The sequence below is a fragment of the Palaemon carinicauda genome, chromosome 29 (genome assembly GCF_036898095.1).
Source record: "Palaemon carinicauda isolate YSFRI2023 chromosome 29, ASM3689809v2, whole genome shotgun sequence".
Taxonomy (NCBI): Eukaryota; Metazoa; Arthropoda; class Malacostraca; order Decapoda; family Palaemonidae; genus Palaemon; species Palaemon carinicauda.
This window is the reverse complement of record NC_090753.1, coordinates 69,168,694-69,195,052: the sequence shown is the minus strand read 5'-3', so window position 1 is coordinate 69,195,052 and position 26,359 is coordinate 69,168,694. Positions and strand designations below refer to the sequence as shown.

The 26,359-nt window shown below is 38.2% G+C and overlaps 1 protein-coding gene across 1 annotated transcript; it reads left to right on the top strand.

Annotated features, from left to right (window-relative positions):
* The first annotated feature begins 1,006 nt into the window (after nt 1–1,006).
* Nucleotides 1,007–24,900, top strand: LOC137622224 (transketolase-like protein 2). The gene is made up of 9 exons (XM_068352715.1): nt 1,007–1,158; nt 5,611–5,800; nt 6,677–6,911; nt 8,525–8,795; nt 12,757–12,895; nt 19,309–19,456; nt 19,903–20,145; nt 20,727–20,958; nt 24,328–24,900. The coding sequence occupies exons 1-9, from the start codon at nt 1,035–1,037 to the stop codon at nt 24,498–24,500; spliced, it is 1,755 nt and encodes a 584-aa protein (XP_068208816.1). The 5' UTR covers nt 1,007–1,034; the 3' UTR covers nt 24,501–24,900.
* Nucleotides 24,901–26,359: the final 1,459 nt, after the last annotated feature.

Below are 26,359 nucleotides of genomic sequence, written 5' to 3'. Positions count from 1 at the left end.
CCCGATTTGAACACCACTTCTTAGGGTAAACAACCCGATTTGAACACCACTTCTTAGGGTAAACAACCCAATTTGAACACCACCTCTCAGGGTAAACAACCCAATTTGAACACCACCTCTCAGGGTAAACAACCCAATTTGAACACCACTTCTTAGGGTAAACAACCCAATTTGAACACCACCTCTTAGGGTAAACAACCCAATTTGAACACCACCTCTCAGGGTAAACAACCCAATTTGAACACCACTTCTTAGGGTAAACAACCCAATTTGAACACCACTTCTTAGGGTAAACAACCCAATTTGAACACCACCTCTGAGGGTAAACAACCCAATTTGAACATCACCTCTGAGGGTAAACAACCCAATTTGAACACCACCTCTTAGGGTAGGCAACCCAATTTGAACACCACCTCTTAGGGTAAACAACCCAATTTGAACACCACCTCTAAGGGTAAACAACCCAATTTGAACACCACCTCTCAGGGTAAACAACCCAATTTGAACACCACCTCTGAGGGTAAACAACCCAATTTGAACACCACCTCTGAGGGTAAACCACCCAATTTGAACACCACCTCTTAGGGTAAACCACCCAATTTGAACACCACCTCTTAGGGTAAACAACCCAATTTGAACACCACCCCTTAGGGTAAACCACCCAATTTGAACACCACCCCTTAGGGTAAACCACCCAATTTGAAAACCACCTCTCAGGGTAAACCACCCAATTTGAACACCACCCCTTAGGGTAAACCACCCAATTTGAAAACCACCTCTGAGGGTAAACCACCCAATTTGAACACCACCCCTTAGGGTAAACCACCCAATTTGAACACCACCTCTGAGGGTAAACAACCCAATTTGAACACCACCCCTTAGGGTAAACCACCCAATTTGAACACCACCTCTCAGGGTAAACAACCCAATTTGAACACCACCTCTTAGGGTAAACAACCTAATTTGAAACAAAAATTCAAAATATGCTAATGAAATCTAATTTTGGTTTCAGACATCCCACATCATGTGCGTCCATGGCCGAAGTGATGTCTGTCCTCTTCTTCCACACCATGAGGTACAAGGTGTCCAGCCCAAAATGCCCCAGTTCAGACAGATTCATCCTCTCCAAGGGCCACGCTGCTCCCATCTTGTATGCAGGTAAGCAGGTTCCATAGTCCATTTATTTTATCGAGGCAGATTTGCACCGACTCGCAGCGGTGCCCTTTTAGCTCGGAAAAGTCTTCTGATCACTGATTGGTTAGAATGATCTCGTCCAACCAATCAGCGACTGGGAAACTTTTCCGAGCTAAAAGGGCATCGCTGCGAGTCGGTGCAGATTTGCACCGACTCGCAGCGGTGCCCTTTTAGCTCGGAAAAGTTTTCTGATCACTGATTAGTTAGAATGATCTAGTCCAACCAATCAGCGATCGGGATGCTTTTCCGAGCTAAAAGGGCATCGCTGCGAGTCGGTGCAGATTTGCACCGACTCCCAGCGGTGCCCTTTTAGCTCGGAAAAGTTTTCTGATCGCTGATTGGTTAGAATGATCTCGTCCAACCAATCGGCGATCGGGATACTTTTCCGAGCTAAAAGGGCATCGCTGCGAGTCGGTGCAAATCTGCATCGCTAAAAGAAATTGACTATAGTTTGTCATATTGATTTGTTCAATTAAATTGAATAGAAAAGGGTCTGTACACTTTTTGGCTTATCTCCCCTATATAATAGTAATTGTCTAGATGTCTCTTGCTTGATGGTACACTCGGGTACACTATTCTATCTTGTTTCTCTTGTTTTGTTAAAGTTTGTATAGTTTATACTGTATAGGAAATGTGTATTTTAATGTTACTGTTCTTAAAATATTTTATTTTTCCTTGTTTCCTTTCCTCACTGGGCTATTTTCCCCGTTGGGCCTCCTAGGCTTATAGCATTCTGCATTTCCAATTAGGGTTGTAGCTGAGCAAGTAATAATAATAATAAATGTATATATAGATTTATATACAATATATATAATATATATATAAAGCTTATTTTTTCCCGTCGCTCGGCAGCATTTCCCCTACTTGTCCTTTGGGTTCGTTTTCTTGCTCGAGGGTAGCCTACACTCAGGCACTGTTGTTTCCTTGTTTTCTTTCTGTACGGGGCTGTTTTCCCCTGTTGAACCCCTTTGGGCTTATAGCATCCTGCTTTTCCAACTAAGGTTGTTGCTTATCTAGAAATAAAAAATATTTGGGGGATAGTGGGTAGTCCTATCTTATTGAGAGGATGTGTGCGCATCAATAAATATTTGTCTTTTTGAGGGGTTGCTTACATAAGTTATCAATATACAGTACTGGTCATTGTAAAAAAAAATTTGAATTTGTTACAGGGAATATTAACCCTTTTACCCCCAAAGGACATACAGTACTGGTACGTTTCACAAAACTCATCCCTTTACCCCCATGGACGTACCTGTACGTCCTTGAAAAAAAAATGCTATAAAAATTTATTTTTTCATATTTTTGATAATTTTTTTCAGAAAATTCAGGCATTTTCCAAGAGAATGAGACCAACCTGACCTCTCTATGACAAAAATTAAGGCTGTTACAGCAATTTAAAAAAAATATACTGCAAAATGTGCTGGGGACAAAATAACCCCTTGGGGGTTAAGGGTTGGAAATTTCCAAAGAGCCTGGGGGTAAAAGGGTTAAGTACTAGTGGGTTGGATGTTCGTAATTTTAATCTTGAAGGAACTAGGAGATTGTCTGAAACTAGCAGGTTGGTAGCTTTATATTACAACAAGGGAAATATAACCAGGTCATTGGAGGACAATCCCATTGGAAATGAGTTAAAAACCTTTTGTTGGATAAGAATTTATCAAAGAATCTGCATGTTATAAAATAATTCTTAACTAGAATTTCCCCTTTAATATATTAGATACCGGTATTTACCCGTAGGTAGTGTATTATTGTCATAAATAGCTATTATTGAAAGCTCTTTTACTCTTGTTGCCACTAAATATTGTAGCCTTTATTTCTGCCGAAGACTTCTCTTCAGTTTTTCAAACTTCTGACTTAAAAGGTTGCTCATGAGTGACAGAGGCAAGGTACAGGCCAGTGTCTTAGAGACCTGTCCTGTATATACATGATCAGTACCTAAGGCCCTCTCCACCTAAACTATGACCAGGGAGGGCCAGACAATGGCTGCTCATTACTCGGCAGGTAGACCCATTGTCCCACTGAAAACTCCCATCTCTAGCTCACAAGGAGAGAGAGGTTTCATACACTACCTGAAATTATTAGACTTGGTCCTAGTAACGAACTCAACTCGGACTTCAAAATTTGTTTCTATTAGGCGTAAGGTTGGTATTATACTAGCTTTTTTACATACATCATATATATACCGAAGGCACTTCCCCCAATTTTGGGGGGTAGCAGACATCAACAAATGAAACAAAACCAAAGGACCTTTACTCTCTACGTTCCTTCAGCCTAACCAGGGACTCAACCGAGTTCAGCTGGTACTGCTAGGGTGCCACAGCCCAGCCTCCCACATTATCCACCACAGATGAAGCTTCATAATGCTGCATCCCCTACTGCTGCTACCGCCGCGGTCATCTAAGGCACCGGAGGCAGCAGCAGGGCCTACCGGAACTGCGTCACAATCGCTCGCCATTCGTTCCTATTTCTCGCACGCTCTCTTGCCTCTCTCACATCTATCCTCCTATTACCCAGAGCTTTCTTCACACCATTCATCCACCCATACCTTGGCCTTCCTCTTGTACTTCTCCCATCAACTCTTGCATTCATCACCTTCTTTTTTAATGCGTATAATTTTCTACTGGAAAATTTTGCTGAATAGCCCCTATTAGTGTCCATTTACAGATAGTCTTACCTTGAAAAATAGTGCAGGTTCTGTGAAAGATTTTTTGGCATTGTGCCAAAAAGTTCCAGCAAAGGTTCTTTTATGCTACTTTTAGTATACCTTCCTGCAGGTTGACTAATAAGTGTCCTTTTTCTGCAGAAATTAATTAGTTTCCATTGCTTGTTGGTCTATTTATCTATTTATTTATGGTATGATGGATGGATGGAGTGAAGGAAGCTCTGGGTGATAGGAGGATAGATGTGAGAGAGGCAAGAGAGCGCGCTAGAAATAGGAATGAATGGCGAGCGATTGTGACGCAGTTCCGGTAGGCCCTGCTCCTTCCTCCGATGCCTTAGAGGACAGCGGAGGTAGTAGCAGTAGGAGATTCAGCATTATGAAGCTGCTTCTGTGGTGGATAATGTGGGAGGGTGGGCTGTGACACCCTAGCAGTACCAGCTGAACTCGGTTGAGTCCCTGGTTAGGCTGGGAGGAACGTAGAGAGTAGAGGTCCCCTTTTTTGTTTTTGTTTCATTTGTTGATGTTGGCTATTCACCAAAATTGGGGGAAGTGCCTTGGTATATGTATGTGTGTATGTATGAAAACCATTTGATATGAATGTACATACTCTGCTCTTAGCCCAAATGTTAAGCTCCGTTAATTTATTATTAACACTTTTATTGCTTGTTTGGTTACTGAACCCACAAAGCTACAATGTTTGGAAATTTAAATATACTGTAATATCAAACCACATAGCCCAGTCAGAGCTTATATCTATTGAATTTTTAGTTTTATGTAAGAAATTTTATGTTTATAAACCCAGAAGTCAGCAAATGTTAACATAAACATTCCTGTATGTAACATGAAAAGCTAATGCAACTGCACATTACTTTTGAATATTTTTAGTTCTATTGGTTGCATAGATTTGTACTAGAACTTGCGTTTGTAAATGTCAGTTAAAGCCTTTTATATTGAGGTCTTTTCCTCATTTATACCAGAATAGGTTTACTCTTTAATCCAAATTAACCCTTTTACCCCCAAAGGACGTACTGGTACGTTTCACAAAATCCATCCCTTTACCCCCATGGACGTACCGGTACGTCCTTGCAAAAAAATGCTCATAACATTTTTTTTTTTTTTTCATATTTTTGATAATTTTTTTTTAGAAAATTCAGGCATTTTCCAAGAGAATGAGACCAACCTGACCTCTCTATGACAAAAATTGAGGCTGTTAGAGCAATTTAAAAAAAATATACTGCAAAATTTGCTGGGAAAAAAATAACCCCCTGGGGGTTAAGGGTTGGAAATTTCCAAATCCCCCGGGGGTAAAAGGGTTAACTACTCAATTAGTAAGGGTAGAAAAGACTTAAGTTTGGTAAGCAGCTCCTTTAGGAGGAGGAAGCTAAAATCAAGCCATTGGTTTTTAATCTTGGGTAGTGCCTTAGTCTCTGTACCATGGCCTTCCACTGTCTTGGTTTAGATTTCTCATGCTTAGGGTACACTTGGGCGCACTATTCTTTTTTTATCCTATTATGCTGTTATATTTATATATTTGAGATTTTTGTTATTGTGATCAAACTTCTCTTGTAGTTTAATAATTAATTTCCTTTCCTCACTGGGGTATTTTTCCCTGTTGGAGCCCTTGGGCTCATAACATCCTGCTTTGCCAGCTAGAGTTGTAGCTTAGCAAGCAATACAGTAATGATGATAATAAATGCTTGACTGATATCGGTGTGTAATGATGGTTTTTTTCAAGATTTATTTCCTTATTGTAGCCTGGGCTGAAGCCGGGCTCTTCCCCAAAGAGGAGCTGATGAATCTTCGTAAAATTGACAACGACCTGGAGGGTCACCCAACACCTAGGCTCAACTTCGTCGATGTCGCCACAGGATCCCTCGGTCAGGGATTGTCAGTTGCCTGTGGTATGGCGTACGTTGGGAAGTACTATGACAAGGCATCTTACAGGTAAGGCTTGGTGTTCTTTGGGTTGGTCGTTGGCTGTGGAAGTAATTTCCAAAATATATTGAAGCATTTACTGTAATTCAGTATTTATTCATGGGTCAGTCGTTCTTAACACACTTACCCCCAAAGGACGTACTGGTACGTTTCACAAAAGCCATCCCTTTACCCCCATGCACGTACCGGTACGTCCTTGCAAAAAAAAATGCTTTAAAATTTTTTTTTTTTCATATTTTTGATAATTTTATGAGAAAATTCAGGCATTTTCCAAGAGAATGAGACCAACCTGACCTCTATGTGACACAAATTAAGGCTGTTAGAGCAATTTAAAAAAAAATGTACTGCAAAATGTGCTGGGAAAAAAATAACCCCCTGGGGGTTAAGGGTTGGAAATTTCCAAAAAGCCTGGGGGTAAAAGGGTTAAGTGTTGTAATTTACTTAAACAATCTTTAGACTTTTTGGAATGCTTCAAAGGATTTGCCTGTTGTACATACATACATATACCAAAGGCACTTCCCCCAATTTTGGGGGGTAGCCGACATCAACAAGAAACAAAACAAAAAAACAAAAACAAAAAAGGGGACCTCTACTCTCTACGTTCCTCCAGCCTAACCAGGGACTCAGCCGAGTTCAGCTGGTACTGCTAGGGTGCCACAGCCTGTTGTACGTTGGGAAATCAGGAGTCTGTTTTTTAACAGTGAGTTGAGGAGATTAGAGGGAACGGTAAAAGAATAAAATAGTTTTAAAAGTCTAATAAACTCCACTAAATAATCTAAAGCAATATCTCTAGTGTGCTGTGAGAAGCAAAGCAGTCAGTAAATTTTGTATTATTTAATGATGTTAATAGACATTTCATTATAGTAATGATTAACCTTTCTTCAGGACATACTGTTTGATTGGTGATGGCGAAAGTGCCGAAGGAAGTATCTGGGAGGCTCTTAGCTTCGCTGGCATCAAAAAGCTAGACAACTTGGTTGCCATCTTCGACATCAACCGTCTCGGACAGTCTGAGCCCACGGCATTCCAGCACGACATGGACATGTACCGAATGCGCCTAGAGAGCTTTGGGTTCAACACACTTGTTGTGGATGGACACGATGTTGAAGCTCTGTGCAAGGTTAGTTTATTTACAAAATGTTGAATACTTTTGACAATTAGATTTAAGTTTTTTTTTTCATTGGTGCAAAGTTTATGAAACTAGTTATCCATCCATATACCAAAGGCACTTCCCCCAATTTTGGGGGGTAGCCGACATCAACAAGAAACTAAACAAAAAAGGGGACCTCTACTCTCTACGTTCCTCCAGCCTAACCAGGGACTCAGCCGAGTTCAGCTGGTACTGCTAGGGTGCCACAGCCCAACCTCCCACATTTCCACCACAGATGAAGCTTCATACTGCTGAGTCCCCTACTGCTGCTACCTCCACGGTCATCTAAGGCACCGGAGGAAGCAGCAGGATTTACTAATGATTTGATGACCAAGGGAAAGATGACACTTGGGAGTGGGATAGTATCAGATGTTTTAATCTACTTAGAAGTATATAAATATCTACAGTTTCGGATTTGTGACCTTGTGTGTTTTTTTTTAGATTTTTTAGCATGTAAATTTCATCTGGAAGCGATTTTAACGTTTCAGATGCTGTCTCAACAGTGTTTTTGCATTCATTTTAGTTATCTAGAAGCGATTTTAACGTTTCAGATGCTGTCTCAATGGAGTTTTTGCATTCATTTTATTCATCTGGAAGCGATTTTAACATTTCGAAATACTACTGAATTTTCAATACTTGAATAGTTTAAATTTTTGTTCTAATTTTATTTTTCATGCGTTATTTCTGATTTTTTTCTTATCTTTGTCAACAAGAGGTGCAAAATAGTTTTCGAGGTTGTGAAGTGTAGTGAAACCTATCTTGAATAGAATGAGTGGCAGATTTCTAGACGCCCTCTTTTCAAATATTTAAGCTCTTGGTGTAATAAACATTATTCTGGGCATTTTACTCAACTAGTTTAGTTTTGTACCCTTCTTTATGCATCCTTAGTCAGTCTATTAGATGATATCCAGCAATTTCAAGCTGTGAGTTCATCTTGGCTACAGCAATTTGTCATTAAAGTGAAAATGGTTGAAATCTTACTCCACCAATGACTAGCGCCAGTCAAATATTTTTTAATTCTCTTGTTTCGATGACTATGGATAAAGGTAATATATGTCCTGGATATGAATGTGTTGAGGTGGTTTGGCCATGTTGAGAGAATGGAAAATGGCTCTGCTAAAGGTGTTGAATGCTAGAGTTGATGGGAGAAGTACAAGAGGAAGGCCAAGGTTTGGGTGGATGGATGGAGTAAAGAAAGCTCTGGGTGATAGGAGGATAGATGTGAGAGAGGCAAGAGAGCGTGCTAGAAATAGGAATGAATGGCGAGCGATTGTGATGTAGTTCCGGTAGGCCCTGCTGCTTCCTCCATGCCTTAGATGACCGCGGAGGTAGCAGCAGTAGGGGATTCAGCATTATGAAGCTTCATCTGTGGTGGATAATGTGGGAGGGTGGGCTGTGGCACCCTAGCAGTACCAGCTGAACTCGGTTGAGTCCCTTGTTAGGCTGGAGGAACGTAGAGAGTAGAGGTCCCCTTTTTTGTTTTCTTTTGTTGATGTCGGCTACCCCCTAAAATTGGGGTAAGTGCCTTGGTATATGTATGTATGTCCTGAACTGTTGAATCTTACATAAACTGTACTTTCCAGGCATTCCATGAAGCTGGACAGGCTAAGGGAAAACCCACAGCAATCTTGACCAAAACCTACAAAGGGAAAGGTTTCCCAGCAATCGAGGATGAAGAGAACTGGCACGGGAAGCCCCTGGGAGGAAAGGCCGAAGAAGTCATCGCTGCCGTGGAGGCTCAGATTCAGAATGCCGGTCCAAATCAACTAGTACCCCAGAAGCCATTGAAAGAAGATGCCCCTGCAGTAGATTTGAAGGGAATCAAACTTAGCTCACCACCCAGCTATAACATGGGTAAGTTAACTTTTTTTTCTTTTTTTTCCCACAAGAAAACCTTTTTTTGGTACATGCTGTATTTGTCAGTGTGGCATATTACCTTACTAGTTTGTGAGGTTAGTGTAAAGAACTTCCTGTTTGCAGAATTGCAGGTAACAATTGAAACTATTGATTTTTTTTTTTAAACTGCATCATAAACATAACTTTTTAAACTATGCACACTGAACTTTGTAATTTTAATATTCACAGAATTAAAGTAAAAGGGGTTTACATTTAAGTGGACATGTTGCTGCATACTAGCTTGGGTATCAGGACACAGGTTGTTAAGTGACGGTTGTTTAGTTCTATCAGTGCTACTCTGGTATATTTTATTTAAAGCAAGCTCTTGGTGATGGGATAGATGTGAGAGGCAAAAGGGTATGCTAGGAATTGGAATGAATGGCGAGTGACTTTGACTCGTATCAAATAGGCTCTGCTGCTTCCTCCAGTCGCCTTGGTGACCACTAGTGGCAGTAGGAGATTCAGCATATGAAGCTTGATTGTGATGGATAATGGGGGAGGGTGGGCTGTGGCACCCTAGCAGTACCAGCCGAACTTGGCTGAATCCCTCATCAGGCCAGGAGGAACAGAGTCTTATTCGTTGGGCACCCCCCAAAATTTCAGAAGTGCCTTAGTAGATAGATGAACTAATAAAAATTATTAGTTAGAAAATTCGTAGCATTAAAGACTAACCAGTTTTGTGTAACACTGATCCTGTGAAAAAAAAAAAAGTAAAATTCAATGCTGTTTATTTTGAGTGATGTATGCACTAAATGAAATCAAGCTTCAATAGGATACTATACAGCTTTGTGAAGATTACCAGCATTAAAGATGTTAACTTTATTTTTAAGTTGAAATATTATAAAATATCAAAGGCCCCTTCACATTAGAGGAAAATAAAATAGGTTATCATTTGGGCATTCTGTTCATATTAAAGAATGGGTGCAAATGTTGTTGAAGGGCTAAAGTGTGGGATGAAGTTAGACTGGCACAAAATTTGATATATGGTAATCTTTTAACTTTGGGAAGGACAGTGTCATTGGTAACTTTCAGTATACAGTATCTAGACAAATAACCTATGTTAGAGCAATTTTACTAAACTTGAAAATAAATTTATAATAAATATAATAAGCCTGCAAAGATAATTTAATGTTTGGTATAAAGGTGAATGATAGATATTGGTCCCCTGTAGAAAATTGCCTTGGGAAGCTATATTAGTGATACATCAGATTTGTTTGGGGTTGAAGAATTAAATGTAATGAAAATTGTGGAAGAGCGGATTATTTGATGAATTTTTGGTATGTGGTGTAATATTTTGAGAATGAGAATTAATTGGATAAAACTGAAGGATAAAATGATTATCAATTTAGACTAGATTGTGAGAATGGATATTTGAGCTTGGGAACAAATATGACATTATGAAGGGAAATGAAGCATATTACAAGGTTTCTCTAAATTTTATATACAGTTATGTGATATGTATTTCTTTCAAGTTATCTAGATAAAAGCTCGAGATTTTACAAGCAAATTTGAGATAAGATAATGTAGTTTGAAAAAGTGGCCAAGAAAGGGTTTGAGGTGGTAATATTGTGTAAAAGCAGTTGGTTAGTTAAAGAGTTCTCTTGATTGAGGGTACACTCAGGCACGCTCTTTCTATCCTGTTTCTCTTCCTCTTGTTTTTACGAAGTGTTTAAAGTTTATATATAAATATAGCTTATTTTTTTTTCATTTTGATTATTACTTTTAGTTTATATCCTTGTTTCCTTTCCTCACTGGGCTATTTTTCCCTGTTGGAGCCCTTGGGCTTATAGCATCATGCTTTTCCAACTAGGGTTGTAGCTTAGCTAATAATAATAATAATAATAATAATACATTTAACATTGCAGTACAGTACTGTAATAGACTTCTCAATTTGTAAGAGTTCATAGAAATATCCTGATGAATCAGACCTTGAGTTATATTTTTTTTTTTTTGGAATTACAGCTTGAATATTATAATCTAGTAAATTTAAGAGTAATAAATGTGGCAACCTATCTAGTGCAAAACATCAATAACTATGCACCAGGAAATGGGGCTGAATGATAGAATAATAGATGCATTAATGAAGAGAAGTGTTAGTGTTTATCAGTAGAAGAATTTTAATCTTGAAGTTAGTTGTGGTAACTAGTCTTTTGAGAAGGTTTTGGTGTAGGTGAGGAGGAGACATTTTGACATGTGAACTCTTAGAGCCTTAAATGTTGGGTAAAGTTTTGTGATCGTTGTTACAATAACATGTTTCCGAATTTATAAAACATTTCAACCATTTTGATGACAATAATAGCAACGATCTTGAAGTTACATTTTTTTTATTACCACAAGTTTCCTACACTGAGGTGTATGAAAAAAGTGGTTGTTACGGTAAAATTATTTTTAAACAAATATGGTTGACTTTGACATCCTGCTCAAAACTTTTTAGCTTGTCAGTAAGCTGGGTTTTCTTGAACTAGTGAACTAAATTCTATTGTTTTAATTCTTACTGCTATTTCTCTATAATGAAATACTTCTAAAAAGTTAATTTTTATTCTGTTTTGCTCTGAGAAAAAAAAAATTTATTCAAAGGTTCTTACATTTAAAGTTTTTTTTTCTGATGACTCCTGTCTCTTAACTAGAAAGATAACAAACTCATGGGAGTATTAGGGAGCTGAAATCATATCAGTTACCATGGTAACGGCTAAACTAGTTCAAGCATAAACGTTGTTCAGAAGTGTCCTTTTGAGGGATGGCTGCTTTCAGCATAATGCAGTAGATTTCCTACTACACTGATGCCAATACATGTGTGGTAAAAACCACTACAGTTCAGATTGCAATTGCACAGTGTTCTTTTCCTTTTCAAGTGAGTTAGTGACTGAAAAAGTAAAGTTAAAGGGTGGCTTTTTTAGAACACTGGTAAAGTCCTAGATCTGTGAGTGCCTGAATCAGTTGTGAACTATAGTCCATTTCTTTTATCAAGGCAGATTTGCACCGACTGGCAGCAGTGCCCTTTTAGCTTAGGAAAATTTTCCTGATCGCTGATTGGTTAGAATGATCTCGTCCAACCAATCGGCTATCAGGAAACTTTTCCGAGCTAAAAGGGCAAGTTTCCTGATCGCTGATTGGTTAGAATTATCTCGTCCAACCAATCAGTGATCAGGAAACTTCTCCGAGCTAAAAGGGCACCGCTGCGAGTCGGTGCAAATCTGCATCGCTAAAAGAAATTGACTATAGCACGTGGTAACGTGACATCAGATTTTGGCTCCCTATTGAAATCCGTCAAGACATAAAATTCTCATATGTACATTATTCAGTTGTTGAAGGGAACACAGTTGTGTGACACATTTTGGACTGATAGAATTTCAAGAGTCGATTGTTGTTTTGGCTTTAGTTACCTTTCAGGTAATATATTTTTTTATTACTTAGGTCTTTTAACCCTTTCACCCCCAAAGGACGTACTGGTACGTTTTACAAAACCCATCCCTTTACCCCCATGGACGTACCGGTATGTCCTTGCAAAAAAATGCTATAAAAATTTGTTTCATATTTTTTGATAATTTTTTGAAAAAAATTCAGGCATTTTCCAAGAGAATGAGACCAACCTGACCTCTCTATGACAAAAATTAAGGCTGTTAGAGCAATTTAAAAAATATATACTGCAAAATGTGCTGGGAAAAAAAGAACCCCTTGGGGGTTAAGGGTTGGAAATTTCCAAAGAGCCCGGGGGTAAAAGGGTTAATTGTTTTGAGTTTTAAATATATTGAAATTTTAATTTATGGCCATTATTTTCCATTGCAGCTTGCTACGTAACTTTATGGCCATTTTGGTAGTTTCATTAGTATGTTTTGAGTTGTGAATGATTAAGAATTATGGTTTATCATCTATTTTGTAAAGTTATAATTATAATTTGATTTAATTTTTTCATTTTCAGGTGACAAAGTAGCAACAAGACAGGCTTATGGTACCGCCTTGGCGAAGTTAGCAGAAAGCAACCCCCGTGTTATTGCTTTGGATGGCGACACCAAAAACTCCACATTCTCCAATACAATGTTGAAGGTTGATCCTGCCAGGTAAGATTGTAATTTATATATTTATTTATATTAATTTATTTATACTTGGCGGTGTGTGTGTGTGTGTGGTTTTTTTTTTTTTTTTTTTTTTTTTTTTTTTTTTACTAATCCGTATACACCATTTTTTTTGGAACGAATTATGGTAGAATAGTAATTAATGTAGAGCACAATCCAACAGTTAACTGAAAGCCCCTAAATAAAAATCTGTCCATTCTTCTTTTAGAACAAAAAAAAGATTTTTTTTTTTTTTTTTATAAGTTCTAAAAGAAGGATGGACAGATTCTTATTTAGGGGCTTTCAGTTAACTGTTGGATTGTGCTGTACATTGATACCTTGCTATTCTACCTTAGTTCGTTCCCCCAAAAATGGTGAATACAGATTAGTTTGAATACGGAATCATTATATGTTATCATTATATGTTATTGACTTCTTCCTTTCCTTACTTGATTCCTGAGGTCTGTAAAATTATATAAGGACTGACAGTGTAAGCCGAAAGTTGTGGAATGATCTTCCTAATCGGGTTGTTGAATCAGTAGAGCTTCAAAAGTTCAAAGTTGCAGCAAATGCTTTTTTGTTGACCAGGCGGACATGAGTCTTTTTATAGTTTATATATGACATATTTGTTTTTGATGTTGTTAATAGTTTATATATGACATGTCTGTTTTTACGTTGTTACTTATTTTAGAATGATTTATTGTTAATTTGTTCTCTTCATTTATTTATTTCCTTATTTCCTTTCCTCACGGGGCTATTTTTCCCTGTTGGAACCCTTGGGCTTATAGCATCTAGTGTTGTAGCTTGGATAGTAATAATAATAATATATGATTCAAGGACAAATAAAACTTAAATCCTGGTTGTGTTTGTTTAGAGTTTTGACAGCTGTCAAATCAAACTTGTCGTCTGACAGGACAACAACTAAGCAGGACAGGTGACCACAGCCAGTCTGTGATTGGACAAAACAAGATGTGATGCGGCTCAGTCTTTATTGGAAAATTTTGACTTCCTAATGTTATGTATTTCTAACGTTGAGATTTTTGCTAGTAAAAACTACATAAATACGCAATACAGTATATGATAATTCCCATTACAAATTGCGGATGATACTGTACTGGTTGCAGACACAGAAGAGAAGCTTGGCTGATTAGTGATAGAATTTGGAAGTGTGTGTGAGAGAAGGAAGTTGAGAGTTAATGTGGGTAAGAGAAGGTTATGAGATGTACGAGAAGGGAAGGTGGTGCAAGGTTGAATGTCATGTTGAATGGAGAGTTACTTGAGGAGGTGGATCAGTTTAAATACCTGTTGTCTGTTGTTGCAGCAAATGGTGGAGTGGAAGCAGATGTACGTCAGAGAGTGAATGAAGGTTGCAAAGTGTTGGGGGCAGTTAAGGGAGTAGTAAAAAAGGGTTAGGCATGAATGTAAAGAGAGTTCTGTATGAGAAAGTGATTGTACCAACTGTGATGTATGGATCGGAGTTGTGGGGAATGAAAGTGATGGAGAGACAGAAATTGAATGTGTTTGAGATGAAGTGTCTAAGGAGTATGGCTGGTGTATCTCGAGTAGGTAGGGTTAGGAACGAAGTGGTGAGAGTGAGAACAGGTGTAAGAAATGAGTTAGCAGCTAGAGTGGATATGAATGTGTTGAGGTGGTTTGGCCATGTTGAGAGGATGGAAAATGGCTGTCTGCTAAAGAAGGTGATGAATGCAAGAGATGATGGGAGAAGTACAAGAGGAAGGCCAAGGTTTGGGTGGATGGATGGAGTGAAGGGAGCTCTGGGTGATAAGAGGATAGATGTGAGAGAGGCAAGCGAGCGTGCTAGAAATAGGAATGAATGGCGAGCGATTGTGACACAGTTCCGGTAGGCCCTGCTGCTTCCTCCGGTGCCTTAGATGACCGCGGAGGTAGCGGCAGTAGGGGATTCAGCATTATGAAGCTCCATCTGTGGTGGATAATGTGGGAGGGTGGGCTGTGACACCCTAGCAATATTAGCTGAACTCGGTTGAGTCTCTTGTTAGGCTTTTTTTTTTTTTTTTTCCCCCATTTGTTGATGTCGGCTACCCCCCAAAATTGGGGAAAGTGCCTTGGTATATGTATGTACTGTATGTAAATAAGATAACATAATTCTCAAAATTAAAAACATGCAAGTAATTTTCACATAAGAAAACTTTCCTTTTTGGTTGAAATGTGACGGCGTAAGTGGATGGCATTGAGGGTAGGAAGGGAGGAGTCATGGTAGGGGGAATCCCCTTCAATAAAACTCCTTTTTCATTTTGGGGCAGGTTTTACTTTAATTGAAAACTGGTTCAATGTTTGTTGCCTTTGCCAGAATCTTTATGGTAATGAGACATACAGTGAACCCTCGCTACTTCGCGGTTTGACTATCGCGGATTCACCACTTCGCGGATTTTTTCCATAACCCATATATATACAGTAATATATATATATGTATGAATGTATTTATGTATATATGTATATTTTTTGAGAAACTTCAGGCATTTTCCAAAAGAATGAGACCAACCTGACCTCTCTGACAAAAATTAAGGCTGTTAGAGCAATTTTAAAAATATATACTGCAAAATGTGCTTGAAAAAAATAGTAACCCCTGGGGGTTAAGGGTTGGAAAGTTCCAAATAGCCTGGTGGTATAAGGGTTAAGATGCACCAATTCATGTTAACATGCTATTATTTTATGGAAATTGAATGTACTTAAAGTCGATTTATTAGAAAGTACGGTATACAGTATATGAAGTAGTTGTAATGGGTTCATATTATTCGCCATCGAATCCCTTGGAAAGTCAGAATGTGAGACAACTGATCTTGGTGCAGGGAAAGTTGGCATTTAATTAACCCTATCACCCCTCAAAGGACGTACCGGTACGTTCTTGCAAAACACTGTTAATTTCATATTTTTGATAATTTTATGAAAAACTTCAGGCATTTTCCAAAAGAATGAGACCAACCTGACCTCTCTAGGACAAAAATTAAACCTTTTAGAGCAATTCAAAATGTGCTCGAAATTTAACCTTATGGTGGGGGTAAAAGGGTTAACTGGCGTATACCTGGTTATGAACTAACTTCATACCGAGGCTGCGAATATCAAAGTTTGTTCTGGATTTAACGGAAAATTGAAGCATGTGAAATTTAGTCGGTCTTATTTAAGATTCTATTAATTTTACTGCAGTTCATGTTGTTTTGAGCTGCACAAACTGCCCTGCATTTTTTTTTCCTTCCAATCTATTGGTTTCATTTTAGAGATTTCAGGATGGTGCCGAGTGCTCCGGTGATTATGGACGCTACCTCCGCTGGCTTACACCATTGTCTTTTCTATTTTTTTTTTTTCCTCTACAGTACTGCAACGTCAGAGTACCATTTTCTTAGTTATGTCTATTAGTCAAGTCTTGTAGATGGACTTCTATCACCTATTCTCTGCTAATATTTTATCTCCAGAGTAGTTTTTCCCATTTATTTTTTAATTATTCCTCATGGTTGCTGTTCGTACCACTCTGTTGTATGGTATCTAATATTTCAACAAACCCGGGAGACTTATCACATTATTTCTTTTTATGCAGATTCTGTACAGTATTTGCTCTGTATATTTGAGAGAGAGAGAGAGAGAGAGAGAGAGAGAGAGAGAGAGAGAGAGAGAGAGAGAGAGAGACTGACTGACTTGATATTCAGAACGTACCAGAATTAACAGTATTTTTGCTAAACGTGTTTATGACACATGATTGGGAGCATCCTACTGAAAGGATAACGCCAGTAGAGATTCCACGTTTCCGTGCCAGTTCTGAGCTGGTAGCTAGGCTGCCAGCCGGAGTAATGTATACACGTCTCCATCTGGGGCCTCGCACGGCCCGAGAGCCGCGCTCCGCCCCGAGTCTCGACGCGATTATACTTTGCAGAACCTTGCCCGTTCCGCGGAAGGGCACCCGGTCAGCTCGGTCCGAGCTCGGTCCGCCGGCCAGCGGAAGTCAACCGACAAGACCTCCTGTTGGTTCAGTTTACCTTCTGAAGGCCGTGTTCTTAGGGCCTGATCTTTTGCTGCTAATATCAAGCCAAAATTTTCATTTGAGTTATGAAGCTATTGTCGTGTTTTATAGCTGAACAATTTGATATGTTACGAAGCTCAATGCACGGGTTTCCCGTATCATTCTTATCTTTTCGTGATTCTAATTTTTACGTATTCCTGTCTTTGCCCTTATCAGATCTCCCATGTATTTCTTAAACATTAATCTTCACTGTCCCATAGACAGTTAGTGCCATCGATGGTGCGCTGTAGACATTACGTAGGTACATTTGCAGTACTGATTTGTTTGGTTCATAGTTCCACTTTATATCCTTTGACTTTTGCATTTCTTCCTCTTTGATTTCCAACATTTAACTTCTTGATGCAACTGCAGTGTTTTCCAGTTTCACTATAGTACTGAATGGTTTCAAAAGCCCCAACACCATGTTTAATAGCCCAATTTCATAGATCCTGTCCATATCCACTAGTATTGGTCCAGGATTTGGTTATTATTACAGCACATTATCATTGTTGTTATGTTATTATTGTTATTAATTGCTAAGCTACAACCCTAATTGGAAAAGCAGGATGCTATAAGCCCAGGGTCCCCAACAGGGAAAATAGCCCAGTGTGGAAAGGAAACTAGGGAAAAAAAATTCTAACAATAACATTAAAATATATATTTCCTATATAAATGATAAAATATTTACCAAAACAAGAGGAAGAGAAATAAGATAGAATAGTGTGCCTGAGTGTACCCTCGGGCAATACAGCTAATTTGACTTCTAGGAAAAGTCTTTCACCATTAAGATAAATGAGAAATTTGTATGGATCAAGTAGGAACTGAATACATAGAATGTACTAATGAGATTTAAGCTGCCGTTTGTCAGCTGTAGATTTAGGCAGTGAGGCTATATACTTGGCATTTCGAGTTGAATGTAACTTGGAATTAGATCTTTATTCTTGGAGAAGTTGAGAAGGCCAAAAAGTAGGGGAAATATTTCCTTAGTTGAAGAACCAGATGTTCTGCAAGTTAACCCTTTTACCCCCAAAGGACGTACTGGTAAGTTTCACAAAACACATCCCTTTACCCCCATGGACGTACCGGTACGTCCCTGCAAAAAAATGCTATTTAAGTAGTAGGTGTCGGTGGAGTAGCCCAACTGTATTCTATAGGGCCTTTCACGGCCCTCCCCTTTGATGAAGGGATTATCTAAATGGAAGACAGCCTGTGAATAGTGGTTTACACGCCTTTGTTAGATATACGACACCAACAAGGTGCTCGCGCGAGGGTAGTAACCTCTGCATTCCATGCTTTTATCTTTCTCTAGTATATTTGGATGATTTATATTAGAAAAGTGTAAAGAAGGACCCTTTTCACCGGCCGTCGCTGATCGACCCAGAAAATGCTATTTACAATTTTTTTTAATTTTTTTTTTTTTTTTTTTTTATGATTGAGAAAATTCAGGCATTTTCCAAGAGAATGAGACCAACCTGACACCTCTGACAAAAATTAAGGCTGTTAGAGCATTTTGAAAAATATATACTGCAAAATGTGCTTGAATAAAAAATAACCCTTGGGGGTTAAGGGTTGGAAATTTCCAAATAGCCTGGGGGTAAAAGGGTTAATGGGAGCATGGGAAGTTGTTGGTCGAGACCCAAGCTAGCACGCGGCCTGACTCGGGATTAGCCTCAGGGCACGTATCCTTCCGCCTGAGGTAGTCCTCACAGAAAACGGAAGTAGTGTAAACTACACAAAACTCTGGTCGGAGGAGAGGAGATTCCAGGTACTCGTAAGAAAGTAGTTCTCGGTAAGTTGTTAGGAAAAATACAAATTAAAATTTTGATGTTGAGGATACAGTATACTTAAAATATTTATTATTATTATTATTACTATCCAAGCTACAACCCTAGTTGGAAAAGCAAGATGCTATAAGCCCAAGGGCTCCAACAGGGAAAAATAGCCCAGTGAGGAAAGGAAATAAGGAAATAAATAAGTGATGAGAATAAATTAACAATATATCATTCTAAAAAAGGCAACAACGTCAAAACAGATATGTCATATATAAACTATTAACAACATCAAAAACAAATATGTCATATATAAACTATAAAAAGACTCATGTCCGCCTGGTCAACAAAAAAGCATTTTCTCCAACTTTGAACTTTTGAAGTTCTACTGATTCAACTACCCGATTAGGAGGATCATTCCACAACTTGGTAACAGCTGGAATAAAACTTCGAGTACTGCTTAGTATTATTAGCTAATGCTGTCTGATATGGAAGATTTCAATTGCTATAGGGCTGTATTTGCTCTTGAAAAATTCTGTGAAGTGTTTTTATTTGAAGATGAATTGGTTTATAAGTAGATATATCTGCTTTATTTTTTATCTTGACTTTTTTTTTTCTAGGTATATCGAGTGCTTCATTGCCGAGCAGAATTTGGTTGGTGTAGGTATTGGCACAGCTTGCCGTGACCGAACTGTGGCCTTCGTTTCAACCTTTGCTGCTTTCTTTACTCGTGCCTTTGACCAGCTGCGTATGGGAGCAATTTCACAGGTTCGTGACCTATGGAATTATCATAAAGACTCTTATTATGACTGCTGTATGGTACTGGTATATGGTGGTTTGGTATAAAGTACAGTACCAATGTAAATTACTGTAGTTACTTTATAGCAGTGATATTCAACTCTGTGATTTTCAATGAGAGTACTGTTTATACAGTACATTATTAATTTTGAACCTGCACATGTGGAAATTTTTAATTAGGTTAACAGTATTCAACTTGGTTTTCAATTACTGTATGCACAGTATATAACAGTATTTATTTTGAAATGTATGTGTGGAAGTGTTTAATTGGTATGGTAAGTATCTTCAGGCTGATTGCAGTCCTTGCCTTTTGATGGTTTGAAAGGCTGTATCTAGAGACTAGAAATATTTGTGGAAAGAAAGTTTCCGTCTCATGAAAGTTATGCAAATACTGATTTTATAATGTATCCTTTCAGACAAACCTGAATTGTGTTGGTTCTCATGCTGGCGTAAGTATTGGTGAAGATGGCCCTAGTCAGATGGCCCTCGAGGATCTGGCGATGTTCCGTTCTATTCCTGGATGTACAGTTTTCTATCCATCCGATGCAGTTTCGACTGAACGGGCTTGCGAGTTGGCTGCCAACAAGGAGGGCATCTGCTTCATCCGTACCTCTCGTCCAGGAACTGCAGTAGTTTACGACAATGATCACCAGTTCCAGGTTAGTTTAATGTGTCTTTTTAAGCTCTAGGGATGTTTATTATTAATTAAATATGTTTTAGGCTTGGCTGTTAACTGTAAAGTAAAAATTTAAGTGTATTGTCAGTCAGTTGCCCATTTAAATATAAATGTTAACCCTTTTACCCCCAAAGGACGTACTGGTACGTTTCACAAAACTCATCCCTTTACCCCCATGGACATACCGGTACGTCCTTGCAAAAAATGCTATACAAATTTTTTTTTCATACTTTTGATATTTTTTTGAGAAAATTCAGGCATTTTCCAAGAGAATGAGACCAACCTGACCTCTCTATGACAGAAATTAAGGCTGTTAGAGCAATTTTAAAAAAATACACTGCAAAATCTGCTGGGAAGAAAAAAAACCCCCTGGGGGTTAAGGGTTGGAAATTTCCAAGTAACCCGGGGGTAAAAGGGTTAAAACTGGTTTCAGATTTGGTGCCGATATGTTAAAGGCTGTGATATGTGCTTTGAACTCGAGTTTCTAGATGTTCAAGGCAATTTCACGAGAATATTAATTTGATTTTACAGTGAACAATGCTAATTCTGTCCTTTTATTTATAGATTGGAAAAGCCAATGTTTTGCGGTCGTCTGGAACAGACAAGGCTCTTGTCATTGGTGCTGCCATTACCTTGCGTGAAGCAATGACAGCTGCCGATACCCTTGCCAAAGAAGGCATCAACGTTAGGGTTATGGATCTCTTCACAATAAAGCCCATTGACGAGAAGGCCATTATTAGCAATGCTAAGGAGTGCGGTGGCCGTATTGTTGTGGTCGAAGATCACTACCCAGAAGGTAAGTTTCTCCTAAATAAATGGATTTATGAATTTTAGAAATTTCAAGTCTTGTCTTAAATAATAGGATGTTTATGGTTGGAATGGAAGTAAAGTCTGCTCGACTTCATGGTACATTAACAAATTATTAGTTAGCTGTTTGTGTGTTGCCCTGTCTTCACAGACATAAAACAGACATATAAACACACACAAGCACACACATACATATATATATATAAGTGAACCCTCTTTTATCGCGGTAGATAGGTTCCAAACCCGGCCGCGATAGGTGAAAATCCGCGAAGTAGTGACACCATATTTACCTATTTATTCAACATGTATATTCAGACTTTTAAAACCTTCCCTTGTACGTAGTACTGTTAACAAACTACCCTTTAATGTACAGAACACTTAATGCATGTACTACAGTACCCTAAACTAAAACAGGCACAAATATTAAAGGCGATTTTATATCATGCCTTTCCTAAACACGCCAAAAAGCACGATAAAAAATGGCAACCAATGTTTTGTTTGTTTCTCTGATCATAATGAAGAAACAAAAGCATTTACTGTACACATCTGTGTATAGGTTAGTTTTTGCATCGATTATATTGATTATTCAGTACAGTATGTTGATTTTGTTATTACCAATATGTATATGTATATGGGTTATGAAAAAAATCCGCGAAGTGGTGAATCCGCGATGTTCGAACCGCGAAGTAGCGAGGGTTCACTGTATGTTTTTATATTGTGAAAGGTAAGGATGGGAATCTATTAATACAGTACAGCAGTGAGTACCAGAGTAGCTAGACTTTTGGGTTATGATTTTTTTTCTCCCTACAATTCATTATAGCAGTCGGTCAAAATCCCTTAGCAACTGGAAAATGTTGATACGCAATATGAATGTTCTTGTCAGTAAATATACATACTGTACTGTCCTGTTATTTATATTTTAGTAATCTCAAAGTAGAATGGATATTTTTAAGTATTAAATTAAAGCTGGATGAAATTTTAAAGGCATTAAAAAGGACTTCCGATATAGCAGTAGCTGTGCTTTGATTGTATCAAGCAAATTTAAGAAATACTGTGTAACAAAAGTATTGAAGTGCATGTCTGTGATGCCTACAGCAACTAACAGGGTCACTGGAATTGCTGTTATTGGTATTGGGAATATTCCTGCAGTTTCTCTAGCGAAACCTTAAAATATGAACGTAATCCACACACCGCAATGACAGGTATTAGATACTGTACAGTATATTGATGAATACGTACATACATCATATACCAAGGCACTTCCCCCAATTTTTGGGGTTAGCAGACATCCCATCAACAAATGAAACAAAAACAAGAAAGGGGACCTCTTCTCTCTACGTTCCTCCCAGCCTAACAAGGGACTCAACCGAGTTCAGCTGGTACTGCTAGGGTGTCATAGCCCACCCTCCCACATTATCCACCACAGATGAAGCTTCATAATGCTGAATCCCCTACTGCTGCTACCTCCGCGGTCATCTAAGGCATCGGAGGAAGCAGCAGGGCCTACTGGAACTGCGTCACAATCGCTCGCCATTCATTCCTATTTCTAGCACTCTCTTTTGCCTCTCACATCTATCCTCCTATCACCCAGAGCTTCCTTCACTTCATCCATCCACCCAAACCTTGGTCTTCCTCTTGTACTTCTCCAGATGTAAGGTTGGGTAAAACACTGGCATGATGTGGGTTTTGTTTTTGTATCTCATATTTAACAATGAGAGACTTGGTCATAACTGATAAATGGTGAACAGACTTAGGGGGTTATGGTAGGCTATTATTCTATTGTTTAATTTTTATAGTTTCTTGTAGCCATTAGTAATCCAGGGAAGTTCATAAAATCTACATAAGAATCCTGTGTAATTGTTTTTTCATTTTCTAAGAGAAGTTATACGGTTTTGTATGAAAATTTTCAGCCCATATAGATATAGCATTTAAAGGTCCCATTGATCAAGAGCATTGTTTAAAAACCATCGTATTTCCCATGTCATAAGACACAAGTAGCAAGACGCAACCTATAAATACCCTAGCAATTTTTGGATAAAATGAACATGAAAGATTTTACGAACTATTGTAGTAGGAATTTCTAGTTGGTGATTCTACTGTACAATTTTGAGTCTTGCAATAAATTTTCATATTTTGGGTGTGCATGTAGTATGTAAAGGGTTAGGTTAAAAGCTGTACACAGATTATCCTAATTTTATTGCATATATATATATAAAAAATCACTAAACGATGTGTAACAATGTTTTAAAGTGTGTGTTTACATGAAAGCAGTGTTGCTATATGTTCCTGATCAAAATTTGGTATACATTATCATACAAAATTAATCATTGATGAAATTAAGAATTCTCGCGGAATTCCACTCGGTGGAATATTTTTTCTGCTATTTGTGAGACTTTAGCTCTAGTTAGTTTCTGCTAACTCTTTCAACTCTCAGTGAGATTTTTTTTCAAGGACGCGTTCAACGTCTATTAGTTTTTATTATTTCTGAACTTGGACGAATGTCATTTTCAAAATCTTTTATTTGCAAAATATGAGAACTTAACCCTTTAACCCCCAGGCTATTTGGAACTTTCCAACCCTTAACCCCCAGGGGTTATTTTTTTTCAAGCACATTTTGCAGTATATATTTTATAAATTGCTCTAACAGCATTAATTTTTGTCATAGAGAGGTCAGGTTGGTCTCATTCTCTTGGAAAATGCCTGAAGTTTCTCAAAATTATCAAAAATATGCAAAAAAAAAAAAAAATTTAAATAGCATTTTTTTGCAAGGACGTACCGGTAAGTCCATGGGAGGTAAAGGGATGAGTTTTGTGAAACGTACCAGTACGTCCATGGGGGAAAATGGTTAATTCTGCGTAAACAACTAATACACCTTGGCGTCATCTGCTATAATGCCGTTAGGTATCTTTGCATGTAGACGACGTTGACGGGTCATAAGCTGATAAAAATAAACAAATCTCTTGTTACCTTAATTAGCTAAGGTTTATGAAAATAAATTGACCTTTACTACATACATACATACATATACCAAGGCACTTCCCCCAATTTTGGGGGGTAGCCGACATCAACAAATGAAACAAAAACAAAAAAGGGGACCTCTACTCTCTACGTTCCTCCCAGCCAAACAAGGGACTCAACCGAGTTCAGCTACAAATGAATGATAATTTTAGGCCAATATTTTGAGTGGTGAGCGAGTGTTTGTATGTCATTAATAGGGTGTTTGAGGTTTATCAAACTCCCCTAGACAACTTTATCTATTAAGACGCAGGATGATTTTTAGGGGCTTTTGTCGGGAAAAAGTACGTCTGACACAGGAAATAAAGTACGGTATATTATAAATATCTTTTTCATCTTCAAGGTGGTATTGGCGAAGCTGTGAAATCTGCCGTAGCGATGGAAAGGGACATTGTGGTGAAGCACCTCGCCGTACCGCGCATTCCACGCTCCGGAAAGTGCGACGAGCTCCTGGAAATGTTTGGCATTTCTGCCAAGGCTGTAGTCAATGCTGTTAAGGAAGTGCAGTCAATCTAGTGCTTGTTGTTGCGTTGAAATATTTAATGGAAATTTTATTTTTCAAGAAGTTTGTTTATTTTAGCACCTTTTTTTATTATAAGAAGAATGCATTCCATGGAACTGGTGCCAGTGAATTGCTTTACTGGTCTCGAGTCATTCCTGTGAAAAGAGGGTTCACTTCACTATTAGGTTTAAGGCTTTTTGCAGTGACCTGTTTAATGTAGTTTACGATGAAACTTGCCTTAATGGTAGTAAGAAGCATAGTGTTGGCCCTGTAGGGCCAGTGTGATAGAGGAAATAAAGTGCTTATTGGAAATTATAGATTTTAGCTTTTTTGTTCGAAGCTTTCATGAATTATTAGAGGTTATAAAGTATTTGTTAGAAAATTCTATTTAACTGGAATAAATGTTGTTATATATGTCTGTTTATATTACCTTTTTAATTATATTTTGGAATCTTTATGTAAGATTTTTCTAATTTTACTGGAAAATTCTAAAAAATATTTTGGCAGTTCCTTATGATACATACATACATACCAAGGCACTTCCCCCAATTTTGGGGGGTAGCCGACATCAACAAATGAAACAAAAACAAAAAAAAGGGGACCTCTACACTACGTTCCTCCAGCCTAACAAGGGACTCAAACGAGTTCAGCTGGTACTACTAGGGTGCCACAGCCCACCCTCCCCCGTTATCCACCACAGATGAAGCTTCATAATACTGAATCCCCTACTGTCGCTACCTCCGCGGTCATCTAAGGCATCGGAGGCAGCATTATTAATGTTTTTAATATTTATTTGAAAGATTTCGAGACTCCTTTTTGACATTACGGCCTCTATGACCTCTGTCTGGATGCCAGATTATTCTAAATCGATCAATCAAACCTTCTTGACAGTAGGCCCTCACATATTGTACATTTACCCATGTTGAATAGTAAATAGTTGCAACCACAGGATCTGAAATTTGCAATATTAGTTCACCTCTGTTGATCAGTGGTCCAGACATGTTCAGACGATAATGTTATCTGATGCTCATGTGTTATATCATCATCAAGTACGGGGTGTTCGATGTCGAACGGCCGTGGCCCTCTGCACAAAACTTCTCCATTCATTCCGGTCTTGAGCCTTCCTTTCCAACTTGACCATCGTTAGCCCGCACATCTCCATGATATTGTCACTCAATCTAGTTTTAGGCCTTCCTCTCGTTCTTGTACCATAGACTGATCCAATTAGTAGTGTTCTTTCCAGAGTATTGTGTTTCCGAACCTGGTGTCCAATAAAAGTTAAGTTTTCTTTCATCCAAAATGTCAAGTAATCTTTTTTCGATATCGATCTTTTGTAGAACTTCCACGTTAGTCTTTTTCTCAATCCAGCTTATAATTGGTTATTAACCTAATCTGTTCCCAAAGAAATCTTTGAAGGATTAGATTTGATTTAAGATATCAGTGTGAATACCCAATTGCAGATTTTGCTTGTCCCAAATATTCATTGCAAGAAGATAGTTGTAGGGATATTTTAAGAACCCTGTACTGGGAGGACTTTTCACATTAAACAGTATAGTATTGCAACATGCAGTAATTCCATAATCTAATTTCATGTTCCAGGCCTCTACTGTGAATATTTACAAATTACAGTACTGTATTTTTGTTGAAAAATACTGCTAATATGCAAGTACAGAAAGAAGTCATATCACAAATGCTAATCTTGGAAGAGCAGAGGGGTGTATAAACCTTGCTAAAAGTAACTAAAAGCTCTTGTGAGATATTCCATCATTACATTGAACAGATTAAGAGAATGTATCATACACCAGTTACATTATCAATGAAGTGACCAGGCCAGTTTTAATTCCCAGATCTAGGTCTCCTGAATGTTTATTCA